The sequence below is a fragment of the Eurytemora carolleeae genome, unplaced genomic scaffold (genome assembly GCF_000591075.1).
Source record: "Eurytemora carolleeae unplaced genomic scaffold, Eaff_2.0 scaffold1044, whole genome shotgun sequence".
NCBI lineage: Eukaryota > Metazoa > Arthropoda > Copepoda > Calanoida > Temoridae > Eurytemora > Eurytemora carolleeae.
In genome coordinates this window covers 17,890-43,252 of record NW_019396931.1, presented here as the reverse complement: position 1 = coordinate 43,252, position 25,363 = coordinate 17,890, and the positions used below count along the sequence as shown (strand labels likewise).

At 31.6% G+C, this 25,363-nt stretch overlaps 1 protein-coding gene across 1 annotated transcript in view; it reads left to right on the top strand.

The window, feature by feature from the left end:
• The window catches only part of LOC111710248 (cytosolic 10-formyltetrahydrofolate dehydrogenase), a 46,312-nt gene that overhangs the window by 20,051 nt on the left and 898 nt on the right, over nt 1-25,363 (top strand). The window contains exons 20-30 of the mRNA XM_023484312.1: nt 1,027-1,133; nt 1,640-1,770; nt 11,739-11,824; nt 14,912-15,025; nt 15,202-15,247; nt 20,259-20,306; nt 20,599-20,677; nt 22,370-22,450; nt 22,733-22,824; nt 23,099-23,156; nt 23,946-23,995. Coding sequence (XP_023340080.1) covers nt 1,027-1,133; nt 1,640-1,770; nt 11,739-11,824; nt 14,912-15,025; nt 15,202-15,247; nt 20,259-20,306; nt 20,599-20,677; nt 22,370-22,450; nt 22,733-22,824; nt 23,099-23,156; nt 23,946-23,995 — 892 coding nt within the window. The remainder of the gene's footprint in view (nt 1-1,026; nt 1,134-1,639; nt 1,771-11,738; nt 11,825-14,911; nt 15,026-15,201; nt 15,248-20,258; nt 20,307-20,598; nt 20,678-22,369; nt 22,451-22,732; nt 22,825-23,098; nt 23,157-23,945; nt 23,996-25,363) is intronic.

Here is a 25,363-nt window from a genome sequence, read left to right as displayed (position 1 = left end):
GAGTATGTGGTCTTGATAGCACCTAATCTAGGAGTATGTGATCTATATAGGCCCTGAGTTAGGAGTATGTGGTTTATATAGCCCCTAATCTAGAAGTATGTGATCTATATAGCCCCTAATCTAGGATTATGTGATCTATTTAGCCCCTAATCTAGGAGTATGTGATCCATATAGGCACTAATATAGAAGTATTTGATCTATATAGCCCCTAATCTAAAAGTATGTGGTCTATATAGCCCATAATCTAGGACTATTAAGTCTAGCTATATACCCCATAATATAAGAGTATGTGATCCATATACCCCTGATCTTGGATTATGTGGTCTATATACCCCCTAATCTAGGAGTATGTGATCCATATAGCCCCTAATCTAATAGTATGTGGTCTATATAGCCCATAATCTAGGACTATTAAGTCTAGCTATATACCCAATAATATAAGAGTATGTGATACATATACCCCTGATCTTGGATTATGTGGTCTATATAGCCCCTAATATAGGAGTATGTGATCTATATAGCCCTAATCTAGGAGTATGTGATCTATATAGGCCCTGATATAGGAGTATGTGGTCTATATACCCCTGATATACGAGTATGTGGTCTTTAAAGCCCCTAATCTAGAAGTATGTGATCTATATAGCCTCTAATCTAGGAGTATGTGATCAATATAGCCCCTAATCTAAGAGTATGTGGTCTATATAGCCCACAATCTAGAACCTTGAAGTCTAGCTATATACCCCATAATATAGGAGTACGTGCTCTATATACTCCCTGATCTTGGATTATGTGGTCCATATACCCCCTAATATAGGAGTATGTGGTCTAAAAATCCTGATTTAGGAGCATGTGGTCTATATACCGCTAATCTAGGAGTATGTGGTCTATATACTCCCTGATCTTGGATTATGTGGTCTATATAGCCCCTAATACAGGAGTATGTGGTGTAAAAAACCTGATTTAGGAGTATGTGGTCTATATACCCGCTAATCTAGGAGTATGTGGTCTATTTACCCGCTAATCTAGGAGTATGTGGTCTTGTTACCCCCTGGAATTATCCTCTAATGATGCTCTCCTGGAAGATGGCTGCTTGTTTAGCTGCTGGAAATACTGTTGTTATAAAACCTGCACAGGTCAGGAGGGAAACTATTAACCAATTTGCCGGGCTCTTATTTTAAAAAGCAAAGGTATTATAATAATTATTTTCAAAAAGTTTTATTGCTATGTTTGTCCTCTATTCCCAATCTTTTTTTGGCAAAGGAAATAAGTCTCAACCACAAACTCAAATGTTCCAAACCATATATCTTTGCAACTTGAATATGTGAACCTTTATTATTTCAAACTTAGATCATATCTTCTGACAGAAATCATAATTTGAATTATCTTAGGTCTGCGACATTTGGCTGCAAACATATAGGCATTAGAATATTAGAGTTTGTTGCAAAGACTTAATACCTCCCTCGCAATTAGTTTGTCAAAACTGTTTAATAGCAGAGACCAAGTGAAATACAGAATATTATCTAGTTGTCGGTGGATATCTTTATTGACCAGATACCGTAGACGATATTTTACTTTGCTACAATTTACTTTGAACTTGAATGCTGATTCATTGTTTCCAAATTCCAAATCTGTTCGCTAGGTATCTCCTCTAACAGCTTTGAAGTTTGCTGAGCTGACCCTGTTGGCTGGTTTCCCTCCAGGGGTCATTAATGTACTACCTGGGAATGGATCAGTGACCGGCCAGGCAATCGCTGATCATCCACTTGTCAGGTATTTTTTGTGCGATCAAAGTATAATTCTAGTGTTGTTTGAACGGTCTAAGATCATGATTGGAACCAGATATCCAGCCTCTCATTGATCTAGATATCTATTTAGTCGTCAAATTATTAGACAGCCTCGACTTAAAAGTGTCACAACGCCTTGACCTTTGGTTAAACCTCACTAAAATGCAACACGCTTGTTTCTAGCTTAAGCTTTTAAAGAGTTAAATCCCACGAAACTACTAGATTGTTGCGTCAGACTAGACTCCTCATGAACATATTTGGAATTTATTCTTGAGTAGTATTTTTGCTTATATTTTCTTTCAGAATTTAAAAATTTGGCTTGGTATAAGAACAGCAAATGTTTTTTAAATTATTTATTTTAAACATTTGTTTTTCTACTACTAAATATGTCAAATATATGACACAGAAAAATCGACCCGAAAACAATGCAAAACCAAAGGTGTTGTTCAGAAAGTTTTTGATAGTTTTTTCTGTTTTACTTTTTATAGTAAATATATTAAAAACAGGCGAGGGGGGGGGTATGCGATACTTTTTAAGATTTTACCATTTTTGGATCATAAATGGATCGCCATAATTTGTAAACAGAAACAATGTGATAAATAAGCACACCTGAATTTAGCTGTAGTTGGCTTAATTGTTCTTAGTATATATCTATATTGTTAACAATCTGGAATGTCAAAAAAGATTCAGCCCCCCTCCCCCCTTCCCTCCCCCTTTACAAAATAAGCCTCTGAATATTGTGTATTTCCGTATTTTAAGATCTCCTCGTCTCTAAAAGAGAAGAGCTTGTTCGTGGCATCAGTGTAAGTTAGAGTGAATTACTAGGAGGGATGTGGGGGGGGGGGATGAATTATTTATTCTAACTTCTTAATCGAACGAACTGAGAACCTCAGCTGGGGGGGGGGGGTCCAGATATTCTGGGCCCCCCACCCCTGTTTGTGTCCTTAAGCTCTAAATATAATTCCTTTTCAATTTGCAAATACTTGTTTATTTTAATATTTTCAAATACATTTTTCACACATTTTTAACACCGAAATGTTGTATTTTTTCAGTATATATTTGATATTCATATAGATACAAGCTTGGGAACCCAGCGTTGCCCAGGTATCTCATAATTACTTCGACCGTTTACCCGCACTTGGTCCTAAATTACGATGTCAGCTATTTCCCCTTCAATTTAGAATCTCAAAACAAAACTAAGAACATTCCTGTGGTTCCTCCGAGTTATGCAATCTAAATCTGAGGCAAATTGGTCAATGGGTCATGCGTTATGATCGGAAATACAAAGAGGCAAACAGAGATTACAGCGTTACATATATAAAAGAAGATATATATAGTTTGCGGAAAGATGAAAGGTGTTGTTTTTAGAAATTAAGTTTTATTAATGGAGTTCTCTAGATTGCATTTTCTTCTGAATATTCATTTATTCAAATCCTTTTCTTTACAAATTCAGCAGATTAGTTCTTTGAGATTTCTCTCAAGAAATCAATGACAAATCAGATCAGAACATCTTAAAGGGAAAGTCAGCGTTAATTTTAAAGGAAAGAGCAACATCAAGAATTTAACATAGGTTTATTCTGTAAAAGTTAAGAATGCTAATAAGGATAATAGAAACAAGACCATACAGAGTTCTTTTGTACTGGAGTAGAAGGATAGGGTTTTAGAAGATTAAAAATTGGACTAAAGAATTGAGTCTTTGCTATAAGCTAAAATCTTTTGATCCCTATATCTTTCCAACCTAAAGATATAAACCTTTTATATTTTAATCTTGATCTAAATATGGTACTGGGTACGATATTAGGTTGCAGTGCAGAGAAATATGGATTAGAATTAGAATTTATGAAAAAGACTCAATTTCTTGCTCTCATCCCCCTTTTTAAAAAAAATTTATATTTAATTTCCATAATTGAGCGATAAACTCCGCAACCTCCATAAAAAAGAGAAATTATATTTTTTTAATGGGTTTTAAGAAAATAGATCTCAGTTTAAAGTCTGGCATATAAACAAAAAGGTTATTAAGATTTAAACTGGAGGATTTAAAAGTGGAAAAGTGGTACAAGCATTCCTTTTAAAATAAACCTGTATTTTCTGTTGAAATACTAATGTTGTGTATTGCAAGTCAGGATTCAAATATATACTTTTTGGAATAAACTAATATTTTTAATAACAGCAAAATTCGTTAGTCTTTATACCCCCCGCATAGGTTCCCTTCATCCCCATCTCAATCCTAGTATTTGGTTGAAAGTGAATTTGTCAAACACAGTTTTGTGTTTACTAAGAATTTAGGATCTATTCTTCTCCTGGTATATAATTCAGTTTACATCTTTACAAATTTTAAATATTTTCCTTTTCTAAACTACAGAACATTTACAGAACTATATTGAGCAGTATTAAAGTGTTTTGAATTGTATTGAACTATATTGAGCTCTATTGTACTAAATTGTATTGAACTAAAATAAAGTGTATTGCATTGTATTGAACTGTATAAAAGTGTATTGAATTGTATTGAACTATATTAAAGTGTATGGAATTGTATTGAACTATATTAAAGTTTATGTAATTGCATTGAACTATATGAAAGTGTATTGAATTGTATTGAACTGTATAAAAGTGTATTGAATTGTATTAAACTATATTTAAATGTATTGAATTATATCGAAATATAGTAAATTGTATTGAATTGTATTGAACTGTATAAAAGTGTATTTAATTGTATTGAACTGTATTAAAGTGCATTGAATTGTATTGAACTAATTTAAAATGAATTTCATTGTATTAAACTGTATTGAAGTGTATTAAATTGTATTGCACTATATTAAAGTGTCCTAAATTGTATTGAACTATATTAAAGTGTATGTAATTGTATTGAACTATATTAAAGTGAATGGAATTGTATTAAACTATATTAAAGTGTATGGAATTGTATTAAACTATATTAAAGTGTATGGAATTGTATTGAACTATATTAAAGTATATTGCATTGTATTGAACTATATTAAAGTGTATTGAATTGTATTGAACTATATTAAAGTGTATTGAATTGTATTGAAATATGTTAAAGTGTATGGAATTGTATTAAACTATATTAAAGTGTATGGAATTGTATTGAACTATATTAAAGTATATGGAATTGTATTGAACTATATTAAAGTGTATGGAATTGTATTGAACTATATTAAAGTGTATGGAATTGTATTGAACTATATTAAAGTATATGGAATTGTATTGAACTATATTAAAGTATATGGAATTAACTATATTAAAGTATATGGAATTGTATTGAACTATATTAAAGTGTATGGAATTGTATTGAACTATATTAAAGTATATGTAATTGTATTAAACTGTACTATGTAAAGTAAATCAAAGCGATTATAATGTTTAATGTTTTTTTGTCTGTTATATGCACACAGATTTCTTAAATAAACATTGCCTAAATAGAAATGTGTTGAAAAGTAACATCCAATTTAATATTTGTATCAGTAGGACCCAGACATATTATAAATTTTCCCTTTCCGCACACTGTCAACATTCCTTTTTATATTCTGCAAAAGAACATGTTTTGTTTCTATTCTCTCTAGATGGAACCAATTTTATTTTTTATATTTTGATAGATTTATTAGGCTTTGCTTCCTTCCTGGTCAAGATATTATTTTTATAGAATTTGTTTTCAATCTGTTGATTTAACACGGTTAGGGTACAAGAAGAGAGAAACATGGTGACACTGCAAACTAGAGAGAAGATTAAATTCATGGGACATTACTGGTCCGACATTGTGACCTCGTCCCGTGGATTTAACGGTGCTGTCAATATTCCCGAAAGCTGTGACTTTCGATATCAATTTGACCCATTAAACACAATTTTTTTTACTTTTATCTTAAAAACTTTTTTGTCGGCATATGCATTTTGAAGAAAAAAGTAAAGCATAAACAAATCCTTACGGTAAAAGATTGTTGAATTAAAGACCAAAACACGTTTGATTTCAAATAGAAGAAACCGAATGCTGCTCACTTTGGTTAGTCCGGGATGACGTAGCACCTCTAGTTTAGATTTTACGCACAAGTATGCAAGTGCAGCAATATTATCCGGTTACATAATGAAAATTCAAAACATTGTCAATAGCTCTGCAATAATTATTATATGAATGGAAACATTCTTTTGACCTACGCACATCCACTATACTCCAATTCTGACCTACGCTACATCCGCTAACTACACCTCTGACTCACTCGCACGTGGGTTTAAAGCTTCTAATTTCATATGCGTCTGCAGCGCTTGGTCCATTAGCCCGTCCTAGCCGCAGCTCCCGGCCCAAAAATTGTCTAAGCCTAACCTAGCCCACAAATAATACAAAATAAAAGGCTGTCGTAGGTCGGAAAGTTGGTAGGTCAGAAGTTTAGTATAGAAAATGTTTCATATAGACAACGTAACATATCATTTCCGCCAAGCTTTCTTCTCCGATGTATCATTTTTTGTCCTCACTTTTTTATCACTATTTCAATTAAATCTTATTTATAACATTTGAATATCTAATAGTCAAAGCATTTTATTATTTTTGTTATTTTTCACTTTAAAGCTAGTCTTTATACATCACTAATTCATCCAGGGGTTTCAATTTCATTGTCGGAGTCCATTTCGATCCTAGCTTTACAATGGTAAAGGTTGTATAAAATAAATTTAGTTTTCGATGGAATACATTTTAATACAAGTGTTTACTGCAGTCTTTAAAACCAGGATTGTAGTAACTGGGTTGCCATCAAAGATTAAGACTTAATAAACAATTTTTTAGAGATGTATTCACTCTTTTCCTTTACATTCTTGTTCCCTGGAACTGCAAATTTCTTTCTTTCTTTATGGATTATATAGTAAATTAATTTAAGTACTTCTATTCGACAACAATTCTTGTCAGAAGACCAAATGAAACCCAGATAAAACTGTAGTTCTAAATCTGGATTTAAAAAATTCAATAATAGGGGGCATATAATACCCCCTTGGAACCATGTATGTTTTCAGCTTTCATGTAAGGAAGGGACTTTGCTCGATCTTGAGCCCTACCCTCTCCCCTCTCCCCCGGCCCCCTTGACCTCACAAAGGGAGGGGGGGGGGTCATTCAATTTTCAGAAGAAGAAACATTATAACAAAATAGTTGGGCCTTTTTTAGTTAGAGTGTAAAAACAAAAAATCCGGGTCTGCATTAAATCTTAATTATCGGAGTTTAATTTGATAATAATTTTCTAAATATTTAAATGTATTTTTACTGAGCGGAGATAAATGTTGAGGGTCTAGAATTAATGGAACAGTGGTTGTATTATGTAAAGAGAGGAGTTTACCGAGATATTAGATAAGACCAGAGACTGTAATTTAAAGCTTTAAACATTATGAACTGCTTAGTGCTTACTATCTCGGCACAACACGTTGTTTATCTTACTGCACCCAACTTTTTACCCTGAACACTGAGGTTTAAACCTTATCTGCCCACGCTAGCCTGGGTTCCCTCCATATTATTAGAAAAAATATCATTTGAAATCATTTAGAGCTCATCCCGGTACAATAGGTGAAAACAGAGAAATGGATCAATTTTACACGACGTCACAGGTGTCAAATATTACAAGTTTTCTCCCATTAGTTGACATGTTTTCCAAGATGAAATAAAAAGTGTAAAAACAGAAAATAGACAAAACACTTATTGCAGTTGCACTTATTTTACTGTAAGATAAGCCCATTTTTTTCTTATAAAATTATCACTATTATTAATAATTTTGTCGAACACAAAAACTGAATTGACACTTGTGACGTCAGAATACAGCTGTACTGAGAGTTTACAAATTCTGCTTTGCCATCTATTGAACAAGAATCTATTTGGTGCAGTGGAAGTCATCGAACCAATAAGTGAGACAGTTGTGTGTCGAAAAATGGTTACTCGCCTTATACTCTAATTTTCTAATCTAATTATATCTTTAAAATCTGATATAATTCAAAATATGAATTTGAATTCTAACAGATCAAATAGTTGTATTTTAAATTTACACCACTATCGATGTAAAGATATAGGGATTTGGTTTTGCTGGGTTAAAATTGTTTTTATTGTTGCCTAGTTGTAGAGTATCCGGATCCTGCTCCCTTTATGTGTGTTCTTGTAAGGCTAATTTATAACTTTTTCCAATACTCCGTTCCAGACAAGCTCCTACAGAGGACCCAGATAAAGAACCAATACTCCTTTCCATTCCAGACAAGCTCCTACAGAGACCCAGATACAGAACCAATACTCCTTTCCATTCCAGACAAGCTTCTACAGAGACCCAGATACAGAACCAATACTCCTTTCCAATCCAGACAAGCTCCTACAGAGACCCAGATACAGAACCAATACCCCTTTCCATTCCAGACAAGCTTCTACAGAGACCCAGATACAGAACCAATACTCCTTTCCATTCCAGACAAGCTCCTACAGAGACCCAGATACAGAACCAATACTCCTTTCCATTCCAGACAAGCTCCTACAGAGACCCAGATACAGAACCAATACTCCTTCCCATTCCAGACATTCTGCTACAGTGCACCCAGATACAGAACCAATACTCCTTTCCATTCCAGACAAGCTCCTACAGAGACCCAGATACAGAACCAATACTTTTTCCCATTCCAGACAAGCTCTTACAGTAACCAGATACAGAACCAATACTCCGTCACATTCCAGACAAGCTTCTGCAGTAACCAGATACAGAACCAATACTCCTTCTTATTCCAGACAAGCTCCTACAGTAACCAGATACAGAACCAATACTCCTTCCCATTCCAGACATTATCCTACAGTAACCAGATACAGAATCAATACTCTTTCCCATTCCAGACAAGCTCCTACAGTAACCAGATACAGAGCTAATACTCCGTCCCATTCCAGACAAGCTCCTACAGTAACCAGATAAATTTGTAATCTACAAGACATAGTCATTTAATCAAACATTTAATTCTTTTTGATTTATAAGATTTTAGAATTTGTTTTAATTGTGAAAGAAATTGTGTTTTTTATTTTAGAGTAAATTGAAAGATTATTTGATTGAACAGAATTCACAATTTGAAAGATCTAAGGTGTACGAAATAATGTTGCAAAGATATAGGGATTTAAAATCAGACAGGCAAAGACTGTTTAAAAATAGAAAGAGGGTTACTCTACTCGGCTTTGCCAGGAATTTCAATATTGTTTAGTTTGCAGGAAGATTGTTAAGTTTTATTTCTGTGATCTGAGCTGAAAACTTTAGAATGGTGGATATCGGGATTAATGCTTAATCCACTCTTTTTCTTAATCTCGAGATTAAATATTGCTTGTTCTCCTCTCATTTTTAATCTCCAGATTAATTATCCAATCAGGATTAAGGATATTCCATTCAAAAGTTTTCAGCTCTGTTGAGGCTCCCTTGTAAAGTTCTAAATGTCTGAATTGTTCCAATTTGATGAGAGTTTGATTTGCCAATTATGCATTCTCCAACACGACACAAGTCTGGTATTTGCCTCTCAGCTCAAACGAAAGCTCTCTGAAACATTTTGTACATTAGATTATCTAAGATCGATTCGACACTAAATAAAATTTTGTACAATTTAAATCAATGGATAACGCTTCCCAAAACTATTTTTTTAGATATTTCTTTGTTACCTGATGTAGAAATTTGATATCTCAGTTTATATGACTTCTGCTATAGTTCAAAGAGCCAAAGATTGAAAATCAAGGGTTTACAGATTGCAAAGATATCAGGAGTTTGAGATTGTCAGTTTTTTTCTTATTTTTAAAGCTATATCGGGTTTAGAAGGTAAAACCTTGAAATTTAATCATCAAAGAAAACCGCTTTACTTGCAAAATGAAGTGGTTGATTGATATTATCTATTTTATTAGTTTCTCAACAAAACTTCAAACAGTTGGAAATCTTTCTATTTAAAGGGACTGTAAGCGTATTTATTGTATATGCAAAGATGATTTACCCTTGAAAATCAAGAAAGTGAAAGACACTGTCGTTTTCCTGACTTGAAAAGTGTTTAATTTTCTTCTTGATTCTTATATGCAAGAAATGCGCAAGTCACTTTTGCAGAGAACCCGTATATGAAAACAAATAGTTTTAAAAAACAAAAACATGGATATATAATTCATGCTTGATCAGTTATGAACATTTACATAAGTTTAATCTGTTCTTGATAACACGTGAAGTGTGGTGTATTGTCTATTTTGTGTTCTTTTTTCTCAAAAGTAGAACTAATGATTGCTTTGTAAAATAAAGATAATTTAATTTTCTACTTTCTGTGTAAATTCTTCTTTCATAAAAGTAAATAGAAACAGGAGGAAATGTGCACGAATTTAAAATTTTAAATTGCAAGTTAAACTTTTCGAATTCTCCCAAGAGACTTAGAACCAGGAAACCCAGGGTTCTATATTAATTCAACTATAGAAGAATATCATATTATACATTGAAAGAAAAATAACAATTTCCAATTTACCAGATTTTTTGTTTCCACATGATGGATTTCCAAAATACTATGGAAGTTTTGTATAATTTGTTTCCACTGGTGGATTTCCAAAATACTATGGAAGTTTTGTATTATTTGTTTCCACTGGTGGATTTCCAAAATACTATGGAAGTTTTGTATAATTTGTTTCCACTGGTGGATTTCCAAAATACTATGGAAGTTTTGTATAATTTGTTTCCACTGGTGGATTTCCAAAATACTATGGAAGTTTTGTATAATTTGTTTCCACATGATGGATTTCCAAAATACTATAGAAGTTTTGTATAATTTGTTTCCACATGATGGATTTCCAAATTACTATGGAAGTTTTGTATAATTTGTTTTTAAAAAGTATTTTTCTTTTAAGAAGTAACGTCTTTGCCGCGAATCCAATGTCGTAGACCTTTGATTTTTCAAACTACGAATCATGTTACATTAAATATTTTAAGTTTTGAAGGTATGATCTATCTGGTTGCAAAGATGTATGGATTACAAATTGTGTGGCAAAGACTCAATTCCTTTTGATATTAGAACTTTAAAGTTATGAGCATTCATGTATTTCTAAATTTCAAGAATTCAAAGAATGAATGAATTGTATTAACTGTAAGAGAATTCTGTTTGCAATGCCAAATAAAAATTGTCTTTAAAATGAAAACGTTAAATTTATTTTTGCTAGATATAGTTCTGAAACAAAGTTTTAACATTATTGTCAATGTAATTTGAGGAAAACCTACATTAAAGAGTGCATTTGTTATGTGTGGCGTCCTATATAATCCTTGTTATCAACATTTTAAACGTATGCTGATTTGAATAAACAGCTCTATAAAAATCCTAGATAATAGATAGACAAGGGAGGTTGCTCTTTTTCAGAAAGAAGAGGTCCACTGGACACTCAACATAAAATTACCTAAAATTTTCGTTAAAGGGACTATATGCATAATCTTAAGTGATTCTCTGTGCAAAGGTGACACAGCTCGATTCACAACGGTACCCTAAAAAGTTTTGTAGAATCAAGTACGAGTTTGTTTATAATTTGTCAATGTTTAAAACTTAGAAAACTGATTATTTTCAATTGTGATTTCGCTACAAAGGTGACTTGTACATTTTTACTTCAAGATAACGTATAAGAATTATCAAAATAAAACACCTTTAAACCTAGGAAAACGAAGATATCTTCCACATTATTTATCAGATAAAGGTTTTAAGGGTACTATAAAATTAATTTGAAATATGTAATGTTCCAGATACAGGTTTAAATATGATAATGTTCCAGATACAGGTTCAAATATGATAATGTTCCAGATACAGGTTTAAATATGATCATGTTCCAGATACAGGTTTAAATATGATAATGTTATCACTTCAATTAATTTCATTGGATCTAGAATCAACATAGGAATACGCCCAGCACCTTTAAAAGATTGCGTTTTGGCGAAATACTAATGGTTTTGAATTTTCCAGGAAGCTTGGATTCACTGGCTCTACTGAGATAGGACATACCATCATGAAATCCTGTGCTCAATCCAACCTCAAGAAATGCTCGTTAGGTAAAATAACAGGGTGAGGTTAGGTAAAATAACAGGGTGAGGTTAGGTAAAATAACAGGGTGAGGTTAGGTAAAATAACAGGGTGAGGTTAGGTAAAATAACAGGGTGAGGTTAGGTAAAATAATTGGTGAGAGGCCTGGTCAATTCATGGAGTAGAATGTTCGATCCACAAACCTTTGTCTGATCAAGTATGAATGAAAAATCCATGTTTTGTTTTAAACTATTTATTTTTAAATCGTGGTCTCTCTGCAAAAGCATGACTTGCACAGTTCTAGCTTTAGAAACAATGAAAAATTGATCAGAATTAAACAAGCTACAGTTTTCCACAATATTGGTCAGATAAAGGTTCAAGTGTACCGTTGTGATTCTAGCATATGCAACTTTTTTAAATAGAGGGTGCCCTAAAGATATGACTACAGTCCTTCGTAAATGGATTTCTCATTTTAAATTCTTATTTTTTAAACTCTATATAACCTTTTACTACAAATTTTTACTTTTTTGATTGCAACTTGTTTCGCATCACCCCCCCCCCCCTTGACAAAAACAATTCCACTTTCCCGTTTTCCTTTTGTTCTTGGATGAGAAGGTACCAAGGTAAATACGAGCTGAAAACTTAAACTTTTATAAAATCGTTGTTATAAATTAAATTGGCCTGTAGAGGATGTAAATATGGAAACTCCTGAATTGGATTCAGATAAATGTCGAGTTCAGCAATTCTCAGCCTGGACTATTCAAGTCAGGAGCAGACCTCAACAAATTTCTTATTCAAACTTATCTAACAGTAGCTGGGCGTTGCCCGCGTAATTTAAAAAACACCGATAAAAAAGAAATTTGTTGCCTATCTCACCCTCAGGGTACCCATGAGTTTCCTAAAAAAAAGCCAATTCGGTTCAGCCGTTTGGCCAGCTATAGCTAACATATATATGAGCGAAGGGCTTTCTTTTTAACATATTTCCTTTATAATATATCTGATTTAGATTAATTCTTAAATATCTTAATAACATAAGCTTATAACTTAACAACTTAACAAATATCTTTTTCAGACTAATAAAATATTATATTCAAACTTATTACATATCTTATTTAAACTTATCTTATGTCTTAATAAAACTTATCAGATCTTATTCTAGTTTATCAAAAATCTTTTTCAACCATATTGAAAATCTTATTCAAACTTGTAAAATATCTAAGGTAAACCTATGTAATATCGTTTTCACACTTATTAGAAATCTTACTTAAACATTTTGAAAATTTGATTAAACTTAATTATGACAAAATCAAACTTTATTTTTATTGAATTCATCAAATCTTATTCAAAATGATCTAATTTACTCTCTGCTGCATTCCCAATCAGCGTTTTTCATTCAAGATATTTTTATGAAATTTATTTTTATGGAAAACGCAATTTTATCTGTTTTTATTGTTTGCGCACATAGCAATATTTGTTAATTTGAACACTTGTATTATTTTGATCATTAATGGCATGGCATTTTTTTTAACTAGTTTTGTTAAACCTAGTGTTTTTATTTTTAATCAAAGGGGGCCCCCCCCCCCCCAAACCTGTAATGGACAAAATAGTCCAACCGAGATAAGGTTAATGAAATAGTATTTTGTTTAACTTGAAAACTTATTGTTTCTATTTTGATCAAGACGGTTCTTTGGAAAAAAAGTTCGCTTTGTTTAAGGGTTTAAGTTGTTTACAGTCGCCCCATACAACTATGGAATAGGAAGACGATATTTAGCTAATATTTGATGTTTACAGTCGCCCCATTCAACTATGGAATAGGAAGACGATATTTAGCTAAGATTTGATGTTTACAGTCGCCCCATACAACTATGGAATAGGAAGACGATATTTAGCTAATATTTGATGTTTACAGTCGCCCCATACAACTATGGAATAGGAATAGCTAATATTTGATGCAGTTTTTAAAGCTATGTGTTTTATGAGTAGCAGTTGAAACCTAATATATTTAATAAAATAAAGTAAAGAGTGTTCTGTGTACACTGTAAAGTGCACAATTGATGTGCTTAATGTTCAGTAGACTATTTTAAATTATATCTTGCCCGTGGAAAAAAATGAAAGAAAAAAAATTTAGAATTAAAAAAAAACATTTTTTAGCCAATAACTCAACTCGGCCACCCATGAGTGTCAAAAACAAATTTCAGCCCAATCGGTCCAGCCGTTTACTTGGCTATACGCAACATATATAAGAATGTCTTGTTTTATTATATAGATTTTCGTCCTATTCCCTAATTATATAGTTACCATTGTAGTTCCACATTTTTCAGCAACAAAAGCTTCATCGGATTTTTCTATCTGTGCATTGTAAACTCAGGTTCGTTTCAAGTACAGGGTCGACTTTTAAGCAACTAAAGCAAGCTGTACAGCACACTTACAAACTTTATGATGCAAAACGGGATAGTAAACCCAATAATTAGCCATTTTAGTGAAATTTATCTTTGTGGAAAAATCAAAGGAACTGAGTTTTAACCACAAACTCCGATTTCTAATCCCTATATCTTTTAAACTCAATGGCCTAAATCTTTGATATTTCAAACTATGCATTCTGTTAGACTGATCAATATCAAAGATTTAAGTTGCACAGATGTAGGAATCAGAAAATTTGAGTTTGTTGCCTAAACTCAGTTCCTTTGTATTACGAAAACATCAGATACCTTATCCATCAATTTTACTTATGAACACTTTTGTCAATTGCCTTAAACTTAATATATTAATTAAAATTAAACAAATCTAGTCTAACTGTCGTCTTTCTATTCCATAGCTTTAGTTCCCATTGTAGTTCCACTGTATAGAGAGTTAAAAGTTACATCGCATTTTTTGTATCTCTACACTATCTATCTATCTTTCTCTCTCCCGCACTCCTTTAACCCTCAATTTATCCATCAAATCAAAATCAATAGGAGAAATTGGCGGCGATCATTCAAATGGAATTCATTGCTAATAGTCATACTGGAGTGGGAGAACAGATTAAATTAAGTTTTTATTACGAAAACATCAGATAGAAATAAAATTATTCCATTTATTATATTTACCAATTTTTCTTTAGAATTTTTATATTTCAGAGCTGGGAGGAAAGTCTCCTCTGATAATATTTGAAGACTGTGATATGGAGAAGGCTGTGAAGAACGCCCTGGGGAGCGTGTTCTTCAACAAGGGGGAGAACTGTATTGCTGCAGGGATGAAATTTAATAAATAAGGCTGCTGAACTACTTACAGCCGGTTCAAATCTTGATACACCGATTCAAATCTTTAATTCGGTTCCCGAATCTTAAACTTTAAATTGGTGATTCAATTTTGATCCGGTAGGAGGTAATTCAGCGACCTTAATGCAATTCATTAAATTTGGTCCCAGGACGTATCTTTGTAGAAGAGACAATCTATGATGTTTTTATACAAAGGTAATTCAGATTTTATTTACTTGCATATTTAATTCTTACACAGGTACTTTATTGGTTATTTAAGCGGCCCTTAATTCATTAAAGTATGGTTTCATTCATCATTGCCATTTAAAGATTTAAAAAAAATTATTTTTAGTTTTGGAGTCGTTTCAATTTTGCAATTCTATTGCATATGCAATGAGTAGAAATTTACTAGAATTAAACATTTTAAAAACTTTATATCTGGGTGTACCGTGTAGACAGTTCTGGGTGTACCATGTAGACAGTATATATCTTGGTGTACCATGTAGACAGTTTATATCTTGGTATACCGTGTAGACAGTATATATCTGGGTGTACCGTGTAGACAGTATATATCTGGGTGTACCGTGTAGACAGTATATATCTGGGTGTACCATGTAGACAGTTTATGTCTGGGTGTACCGTGTAGACAGTATATATCTGGGTGTACCGTGTAGACAGTTTATATCTGCGTGTACCGTGTAGAAAGTATATATCTGGGTGTACCATGTAGACAGTATATATCTTGGTGTACTATGTAGACAGTATATATCTTGGTGTACCATGTAGACAGTATATATCTGGGTGTACCATGTAGACAGTTTATATCTGGGTGTACCATGTAGACAGTTTATATCTTGGTGTACCGTGTAGACAGTTTATATCTGCGTGTACCGTGTAGACAGTATATATCTGGGTGTACCATGTAGACAGTATATAAAGCAGATTTATTACTACATAATATATGACAGGAGGGTCAAAAGAAAAAAGTTATTTAAGCAACTTCTTTTCTGTTCATAATGCATAGAAAACATATTGAGGTATAAATATAATATATATCAAGCTTTTTCATATTTTTACAATGCTGCCATTATGAAATACATTTTGCCGTGCTACAAGGATTGTACACTGTACATAGCGATGGGCGAAAGCTAGATTTGTTTTAAAAAAACTTTTAATATGTTTAAACTTTAAAAAGATTTAAAGACAATCTGAGAAGGGTCTATAGATTTAAAAATGTATTTTGTAGAAGTTTGCATTTAAAAAACATTCAAATGTGTTATCCTAGGTGAAAATATAAGACAAAACAAACCAAAAACGATCGTTTTTGCCTTATATTTTCTTCTGTGGTAACAAATTTGCATGCTAAAAGCAAGCTTCTACAGAATAAAGTTTTAAAATGTTGGAACCTTCTCATATTGTCGAAAAACCTTTTAAAAGTCTAAAAACTTTAAAAGTTTCTGAAAAACGAATCTGGCTATTGCCTATCCCTTACTTTTATGGGTTATCTATTTTTTGCAAATTCTATTCATTCTAAAAACTTTTTTCCATTAACAATGCAAGAAAATATGAAACTTTCAAATCTTTTCTATAAATTTTTCTGTTGAAAATGCAACAGAAAATAATAAGATAATACTGTTATTTTATATTAGTATGATGCTACTTAAATATATTTTTTCAATGCTACTTTTATTGGTTGCACAATGCTAAATGTTACTTTTAAGAGTGATCTTTTTTCAAATGTTTTTAATTATAAACTTTCTACTGTTCAAAATAAGAAGATCTAGTTATTTTTTAATGGTAAGCTGCTTCATTATGTATAAAACTATAAACTTGTATTTGTTTAAACCTTTTCTTTGAGTATTGTTAAAGTTTACAACGTAGGCTAGAACGTTTTATGTGAACAATGCTACTTTTAAAAAGTTGAATGAAAATGAACTGATTTGGAGGTTAAAGTAGAACTAATGAGTAAGGCTAGACAATGTTTGTACGTTTTGAAAAAGCTACAATGTTTGTTTGTAAATAATGTACTATTCTAAATAGATTCAAAGAAAAGTTGTTTTTTTACTCTATTTAACCTTATAGATAATATATGCATAATATATACAAAACAATGCATTTTATTCCCACGGTATACAATATACATAGAGTTAATCTCATATTTTCTTCAGATAGTTGCAAAACTATTTTTCTGTTGAGTAAAAACTATTGATAGTTTTATGTAGATTGGATACGAATAATACGATACATACATTGTTTTAATTCACCAAGGTCTCAAGATGTTTTAGTATGTATGTACAAGAGAAATGCAGGGGTCGTCGATGAAGCATTTTGCTTTAATGAACCGTTTATACATTCAAAGCAAGGCCTAATATTCGAAAATAAGCTCGATCTCTTTCCCAAGAAAATAAAAAAAAATATATAAAATATGAAATAAAGGAATTGAGTAATTGGAATAAAATCAAATGTTTAAACCCCAATATCTCTTGAACCAGATGTTGTAAACCTGTGATATTTCAAACTCAGATTATTTGATTTAAAAGAATTCATGGTTTGAAATATTTAAGGTCTACAACATTTGGTTCCAAAGATATAGTGATTAGAAATTCAGAGTTTGTGGCAAAGACTCAATTCCTTTGCTCATTTTCAATGATAGAATTGCGGATTTTAAAAACTTATATAAATTGTCATGGTCAAGACACCATGTACATATATTATTACATATATGTTCAAAAGCTTCTTCTTTATCGTCAATAATTATTCCTAAAATGCTCGTTTGATACATTATTATTTAGAAATCTTTATTCTTTATCTGTAAAATAACGAAGACATGTAAGGTTTTCAGCCAAATATTTGAATTTCGTAAAAAGAATAATGTATGTATCTGTTCTCCATGTTTTCTTGACATAAAATCTATATCCTATCCTTCAACAGGCGACATATTGAAATCCAAATAATGTTGTCTACAGTTAAATAATCTAGAATAATGTTGTCTACAGATAAATAATCTAAAATAATGTTGTCAACAGTTAAATTATCTAGAATAATGTTGTTTACAGATAAATAATCTAGAATAATGTTGTCTAAAGTTAAATAATCTAGAATAATGTTGTCTACAGTTAAATAATCTAGAATAATGTCGTTTACAGTTAAATAATCTAGAATAATTTGTTGTCTACATTTAAATTATCTAGAATAATGTCGTCTACAGAAAAATAATCTTGAATAATGTTGTCTACAGTTAAATAATCTAGAATAATGGCGTCTACAGTTAAATAATCTAGAATAATGTTGTCTACAGTTAAATTATCTAGAATAATGTTGTCTACAGTTAAATTATCTAGAATGGTGTTGTCTACAGTTAAATATTCTTGAATATTGTTGTTAACAGTTAAATAATCTTGAATATTGTTGTTAACAGTTAAATAATCTTGAATATTGTTGTCTACAGTTAAATTATCTAGAATGGTGTTGTCTACAGTTAAATATTCTTGAATATTGTTGTTAACAGTTAAATAATCTTGAATATTGTTGTTAACAGTTAAATAATCTTGAATATTGTTGCTAACAGTTAAATATTCTTGAATATTGTTGTTAACAGTTAAATAATCTTGAATTATGTTGTCTTCAGTTAAATAATCTTGAATAATGTTGTCTTCAGTTAAATAATCCTGAATAATGTTGTCAACGGTTAAATAATCTAGAATAATGCTGTCTACAATTAAATAATCTTAAATAATGCTGTCTACAATTAAATAATCTATAGAATAGTTTCTGGTTTGAACCTATCAACCTGGAGGATAATTTAACTAAACTTTGTAATCTTTTAACCTTCTCAACTTTCCTTTACAACCTCCCCCCCCCTCATCCCCTCCTTCTTTGACGGTAAACGCATATGTTACCATCTTTGACCTCTTTCAAATCTTAAGACTTACTTTATAAGAAAAAAATGTTCTAAACAATTTCAGATATAACATTAACTTCTGTGATCTTTTTCCTTATTTGAACTTTTCCACCTTTATATCCTTATATCCTAGATAATCCTTGTAATGTTATATATGTTATATAAACTTTGTGTTCTCTTTGAACTAAGAATATATAAGTAAAATTGTTTTATTTTTTGGCACAACATTTAAACCATGGCTTTAGTTCCTACCAGAATATTCTATCCTACTTTCTACCAGAGTATTCTATCCTACTTTCTACCAGAATATTCTATCCTACTTTCTACCAGAATATTCTATCCTACTTTCTACCAGAATATTCTATCCTACTTTCTACCAGAATATTCTATCCTACTTTCTACCAGAATATTCTATCCTACTTTCTACCAGAATATTCTATCCTACTTTCTACCAGAATATTCTATCCTACTTTCTACCAGAGTATTCTATCCTACTTTCTACCAGAGTATTCTATCTTACTTTCTACCAGAGTATTCTATCCTACTTTCTTCCAGAGTATTCTATCCTACTTTCTACAAGAGTATTCTATCCTACTTTCTACCAGAGTATTCTATCCTACTTTCTTCCAGAGGTTCTATCCTACTTTCTACCAGAGTATTCTATCCTACTTTTTACTAGAGTATTCTATCCTACTTTCTACCAGAGTATTCTATCCTACTTTTTACCAGAATGTGTTATCCTACTTTCTACCAGAGTATTCTATCCTACTTTCTACCAGAGTATTCTATCCTACTTTTTACCAGAATATTTTATCCTACTTTCTACCAGAGTATTCTATCCTACTTTCTACCGGAGTATTCTATCCTACTTTCTACCACAGTATTCTATCATACTTGAAATTAAGCTTGCAGTCTCCTTACATAATAAGTTGTGTCATAAAAAAAAGTGTTGGTCCAGATAACTTGAAATTTAAAATATATGTTGTTAAATTACTACTCTCTTGAACTTGAACGACCGGTTCAATTGAGAAGTGATTCATCATAACCAATTAAAGTTAAACTGTTTCTTGTTATTTATTAAACGTGGCCCTTGTTAAACCAAAATCTCTGGGAAAAGCATAATGAATTGTATATGCCCCAAAAACGTTATTGAGCCAAAAAAAAATATGGATTAGAAAATGAGAGAAAATTAACCATTCAATATTAAACAGGGTTAGAAAGTATAAGCTCGCTGACCCAGACATCTGATTACCATTGTGATTTTATTTGAAAGTTCAATTAAAAGTAAGTTCAAATACCCCTTCTTTGACTAAAATCTATTTTTAGGGTTATTGCTGAAACCAAGAAGATGAAGATTGGCAATCCACTTGACAGGAATACATCTAAACATATATAACCAATTTTGTATTTTTTGATTTTTTGATCAGCATCATTTTTTTTAGATATTTTAGATCCACAGTTTTTTTTTGTGTCTGTAGTTATTTTTTCCACAGTTCTTTTTGTTTTCATAGTTTTTTTTAATAGTCCAGACTTTCCTTTTTTTGTCCAAGGTTTTTTTGTCCACAGTTGTTTTAAGCTTTGAGTTTTTTATAGCTCGCCAGTTCATAATTTTGATTCCTTTTTAACATTTTTTTAATAAAAAGTTGTATTATGTACTGTCTGCTAGGTCCACGCAGCATGGTCCACAGAACCATCTGGCCCATCTCAATAAACTTGTAGAATACTGTCAGATTGGCGTGAAGGAGGTGAGAAAACAATTTAATCCAACGGAACTGCCATTTTAAAAAAGTCTGAGGGATCAGGAATAGTGTTTTAAAGGAACTGAGTCTTTGCCACAAACTCAAATTTTGTAATCCCTATTCTTTGAAATCTTATGGTGTAAATCTTTGATATTTCAAATTTAAATTATTTGATCTAACAAAATTCATTGTTTGAAATCTCAAAGGTCTGCGACATTGGGGTGTAAAGATATAGAGATTAGAAAATCAGAGTTTGTTGCAAAGACTCAATTCCTTTCTACTAATTTTTCTATGACACTTAGTTTAAGGATGATTTTTTTTTNGGGGGGGGGGGGTTGGAGTATTAGATAACTACCCCTTGAGCTTTTGTTAAAATTTGTTAATCCTAATGTAGCAAAAAGGCAATAAATTTGATCCCAGTTTCATGTTTGGCTCGTTTAAATCGTTTACAGGTACAAAGCAAAGCATTTGTATAAAACTAGTTTTAAAGTGCGAACATTACGTATTTGAGCTTCCTAAAACATGTGTGGCACATCTGAATTTTTTTTTCAGGGGAACCCGGGGGGGCTATTTGTTAGGTTTTCCTTGTTTCTAATCGGAATTATACTGGCTGACATTCATGATTCTCCACCCCCCCCCCCCAATCTTGTTTATTGAACATATAGTTCATCAAACAGAATAAGGAATTTAGTTTATATTCCATGTACTGTTGGGGGGGGGGGGGGGCTGCTTTGAGGAATTTACTAAAATTAACCTGAATATTAATTATGAAAACAAGCATGGAAATTAAATGTTTAAATGTTAAAGTAACCAAAGAGAGATTAAGGTTTGCCAGCTCTTAATTTAGTTTTAAATGAAATAGCGCTTAGCTTCAGCAGCTGAACTCAGGATATACTACACAGTGCAAATAATTATAAATTGAGGATTTTTAACTCCTAAAGTCGTGGAACATTTGTCCATCTCTTGACACCAATACGCTGTACATGACAAATAAGGCTAAACCGTCGAGGAGGAAAACCCGTCTAAGCACTAAAGTTAAAGGTTTAAGATTTAAAAATTTAGACCCTTGGTCAACTATATGTTTGTTTCCTTTGCCAACTTTAGGCTCAATTCACAACGTTATCCTTGAAACCTGATCCGATCATATTGTGGAAGATATTGTAGTTTTTAGATTTAATAGTAAATAATTCTGATAGTTCCAATACGTTTTCCTGCAGTATAAATGCGCAACGCTTTTTTTCAGAAACCACTTGAAATTACGCTCAAAGTCTCTTTAACGAATAATGTTGCTTATATTATTTCTACAGTACATACTTTTTTACTATTTAACTTGTTTATTAGGGTATTAAAAATACCAATTTAACCAATACTCATTTAATTAATTATTGATTTAAGAAATGTATTTAGATTTTTTCCAAAAATGATTACCAAGTTTCAGCACAAAGACTTTAAAGATCTGTAAATATAATTGAAATTTGATGTATCAGAAAGAAGGGGGGTGATTTTAAGATACATTTTGAGGTAAATATGAACTGAATATTTATATGTTTGTTCAAATATACAAAATAAAGCGGGTATAGGTGAGGAATTTAGAGAAATTTGAACTGAATATTTATATGTTTGTTCAAATATACAAAATAAAGCGGGTATAGGTGAGGAATTTAGAGAAATTTGAACTGAATATTTATATGTTTCCAGGGTGCCCGACTAGTGCTAGGTGGGTCTAGGTGTGAGGGACCAGGGTTGTATATGCAACCAACAATATTCTGCGATGTAGAGGTAATCCTTAAAAATTTTGGTAATTATTTAGTAATTTGGGGTTTATATTCTCATTTCGATATTCATTTATTTATTTGGGGGATTTTTTAAAACAATTTTGGTAATTTTTTATTAATTTAGGGGATCATTTAGTAATTTTGGTAAATAATTATTTAATCATTTTGGTAAATTATTCATGAATGTTTGTTATTAATTATTAATTTTGGTAATTATTTTTTAGTTTTTGTGATTATTTATTAATTTTAGTAGTTGTTTATTAATATATATGAATATATAATGTAGGACGACATGTACTTGGCTAAAGAGGAGAGTTTTGGTCCTATAATGGTCATATCAAAATTCGATGCTGGAGACGTAGAAGGAGTTGTTATCAGGTATAAACTAAAGGGTTAACCACAAATGATGAGACTTTGAGGAATAAGATATTGCGACTTTAACCTTGGTTTTCTGTCTTAAATATAGTCTTTGCATGACTTATTGATGGTTTGGCAAAGAAATAAGCCAATTTTTTGTAATTTGTAACACTTATGATTTTAAATTATTGATAAAAATAAGTAATGTTTTTTTCTGTAATATTTCTTCATTTTTTTTATAAACTTATACTTCTTTATTTAGGTGTTACATTTATTAAACTACTGTTTTTTTTAGAGCGAACAATACTGAGTATGGATTAGCTTCTGGAGTTTTTACTCGGGATATCAATAAGGAAACAGCGGATATCTTTAATTTTATGCATATTTGCATTTAAAGGGACTGTAAGTGTAGTTTTAAGCGACCCTCTGAGCAAAGATGACAATACCCGATTAACAACGGTTCCCTTGAAAACGTTATCTGATCAATTTTGGATTAGATATCAATGTTTTAGTTTCTTTAAACTGTTTATTTTCAATTGCGGTTTCAAGGCAAACGTGAATGATTTTAAGAAGCAATCGAGAAACTCACGAAAATAAACGACAGTATCTTCCACATTTTTGATCAGATTTGAATGGAGGGTCACTTGAAATTACGCTTGCAGTGTTCCTTTAAAACAACCAAATCATCACATTTTTCATTGTTTTCAGGGTATTTATTTTCTTCTCAATTTCCCATTTTTTAGGTTAAGCCGGGTAGGATCCATTTTGTTGATAAAGGTTTAAATCTTCATTTCTAATACTGCTTAAAAAGGGACGGTCGAGTTTTTCTTAAAATAGTTTAAAGTATAAAAATCTAAACAAATCTACAATTTTGCGATACTGTGTAAAGTGATACAGATTTATACAGAACAGACATTTTAGGTGATTTAGATAACTCTAATGTTTTCAAGAAAAACTACATTATCCTCCTCATGGTCAATCCGATAATAGGCGAATGAGTACATTTGTGAATCGGGATGTTATAGAGTTTAAATTGGGGTCTTAGTCTCTTTAAATATTTAAAAGACATTCGATGAATATTTTTTTTCATAACGAAACTTTAAATAATGTTGTTTTTTAACATCTCCGTTTGTTAAATAAAGGCGATGTACGTGTCAGACAATATAGAAGCTGGAACCTGCTTTGTGAACATGTAAGTTTATTGTACATAAATACTAGAAAGGATTTAAAGGGATGGGGACCCCCCCTTCCCTTGAAAAAAAATTGATTCCATCTTAAAGGAAAATTCTAAAAAATTTGGTTACGGACATCCTACCCCCCTTAAATGGAATTCTTCATTTTTCCCCTTGGCAAAGTTTATACGCCGCACCTCCCCCTTCACAGCTGTACATATTTTGTATAAAAATGTACATATTTTGTATAAAACTGTACATATTTTGTATAAAACTGTACATATTTTGTATAAAACTGTACAGCTGTACATATTTTGTATAAAACTGTACAGCTGTACATATTTTGTATAAAAATGTACATATTTTGTATAAAACTGTACATATTTTGTATAAAACTGTACAGCTGTACATATTTTGTATAAAACTGTACAGCAGGGCAGGAATGTTCGGCGTACTCCGTTTCTTACACTCATGGTTAGCGTGACTATAAAATACTTTTCCCGTTGTTAAATCTTCTTATCAACCAATAAAAGACTGATGTTATGCAGAACCCCAATTTCAACGTATACGAACACTTTAATGTCGTCATTTTTTAAGATTACCTAAAAATTAAACTTGATCATAGCTATTTGAAGTTCTTCCTAACTTAACTTGCTTAAAGGTGTGTTAAATAATTCTAGTTAAGAAGAAACCAGTACTATTTTAGGGAACCATAATTGAAAATAAATTCTGTAAAGTTGTCTCTGAAGTTTCTTGTTTTGTGGGTACCCCTGTCAACTACTCCAAGATAGAACTATTCCGGAAACTGTATTTGATCAAATCTTTTCTATTTGCGGCGCCAGAGCTTTCAATTTAGTTACACATTCCTTAAACTTGAAATTCAATTTTCCAGCAACCGCATTTCAAACTTTAGTATCACCTCCCCTCCCCCTCCCACCATATCCCTTCTATATATTGAAAATTACGGTTTATTAAGAATTCCGTAAACTGACACAGTTAAATATTAGGAAGTCAAAAAGATAATGCTCATAACTAAATTTTTTTTGAATTATTCCGAAGCTGGAAACTTTTGAATTCAATAAGTAGGTTAGAATTAGTTATAAAGTCATTTTTGATCTTATTGGTTTCAGATTTGATACGTCATAAATGAGAGGATGCATTTATTTAATTTTTCTTTCTTTTTTTTATTTAAAAGTATAAGATTTATGTTTCTAACCAATAATAGTAAAAAGAATTGTCCAGTTGTTACATATAGTCGTCAGTTGGTAGAAAAAGTCGTCAGTCGGTACAAAAAGTCGCCAGTCGATAGAAAAAGTCGTCAGTCGGTACAAAAAGTTGGCCAGTCGGTACAAAAAGTCGCCAGTCGGTACAAAAAGTTGGCCAGTCGG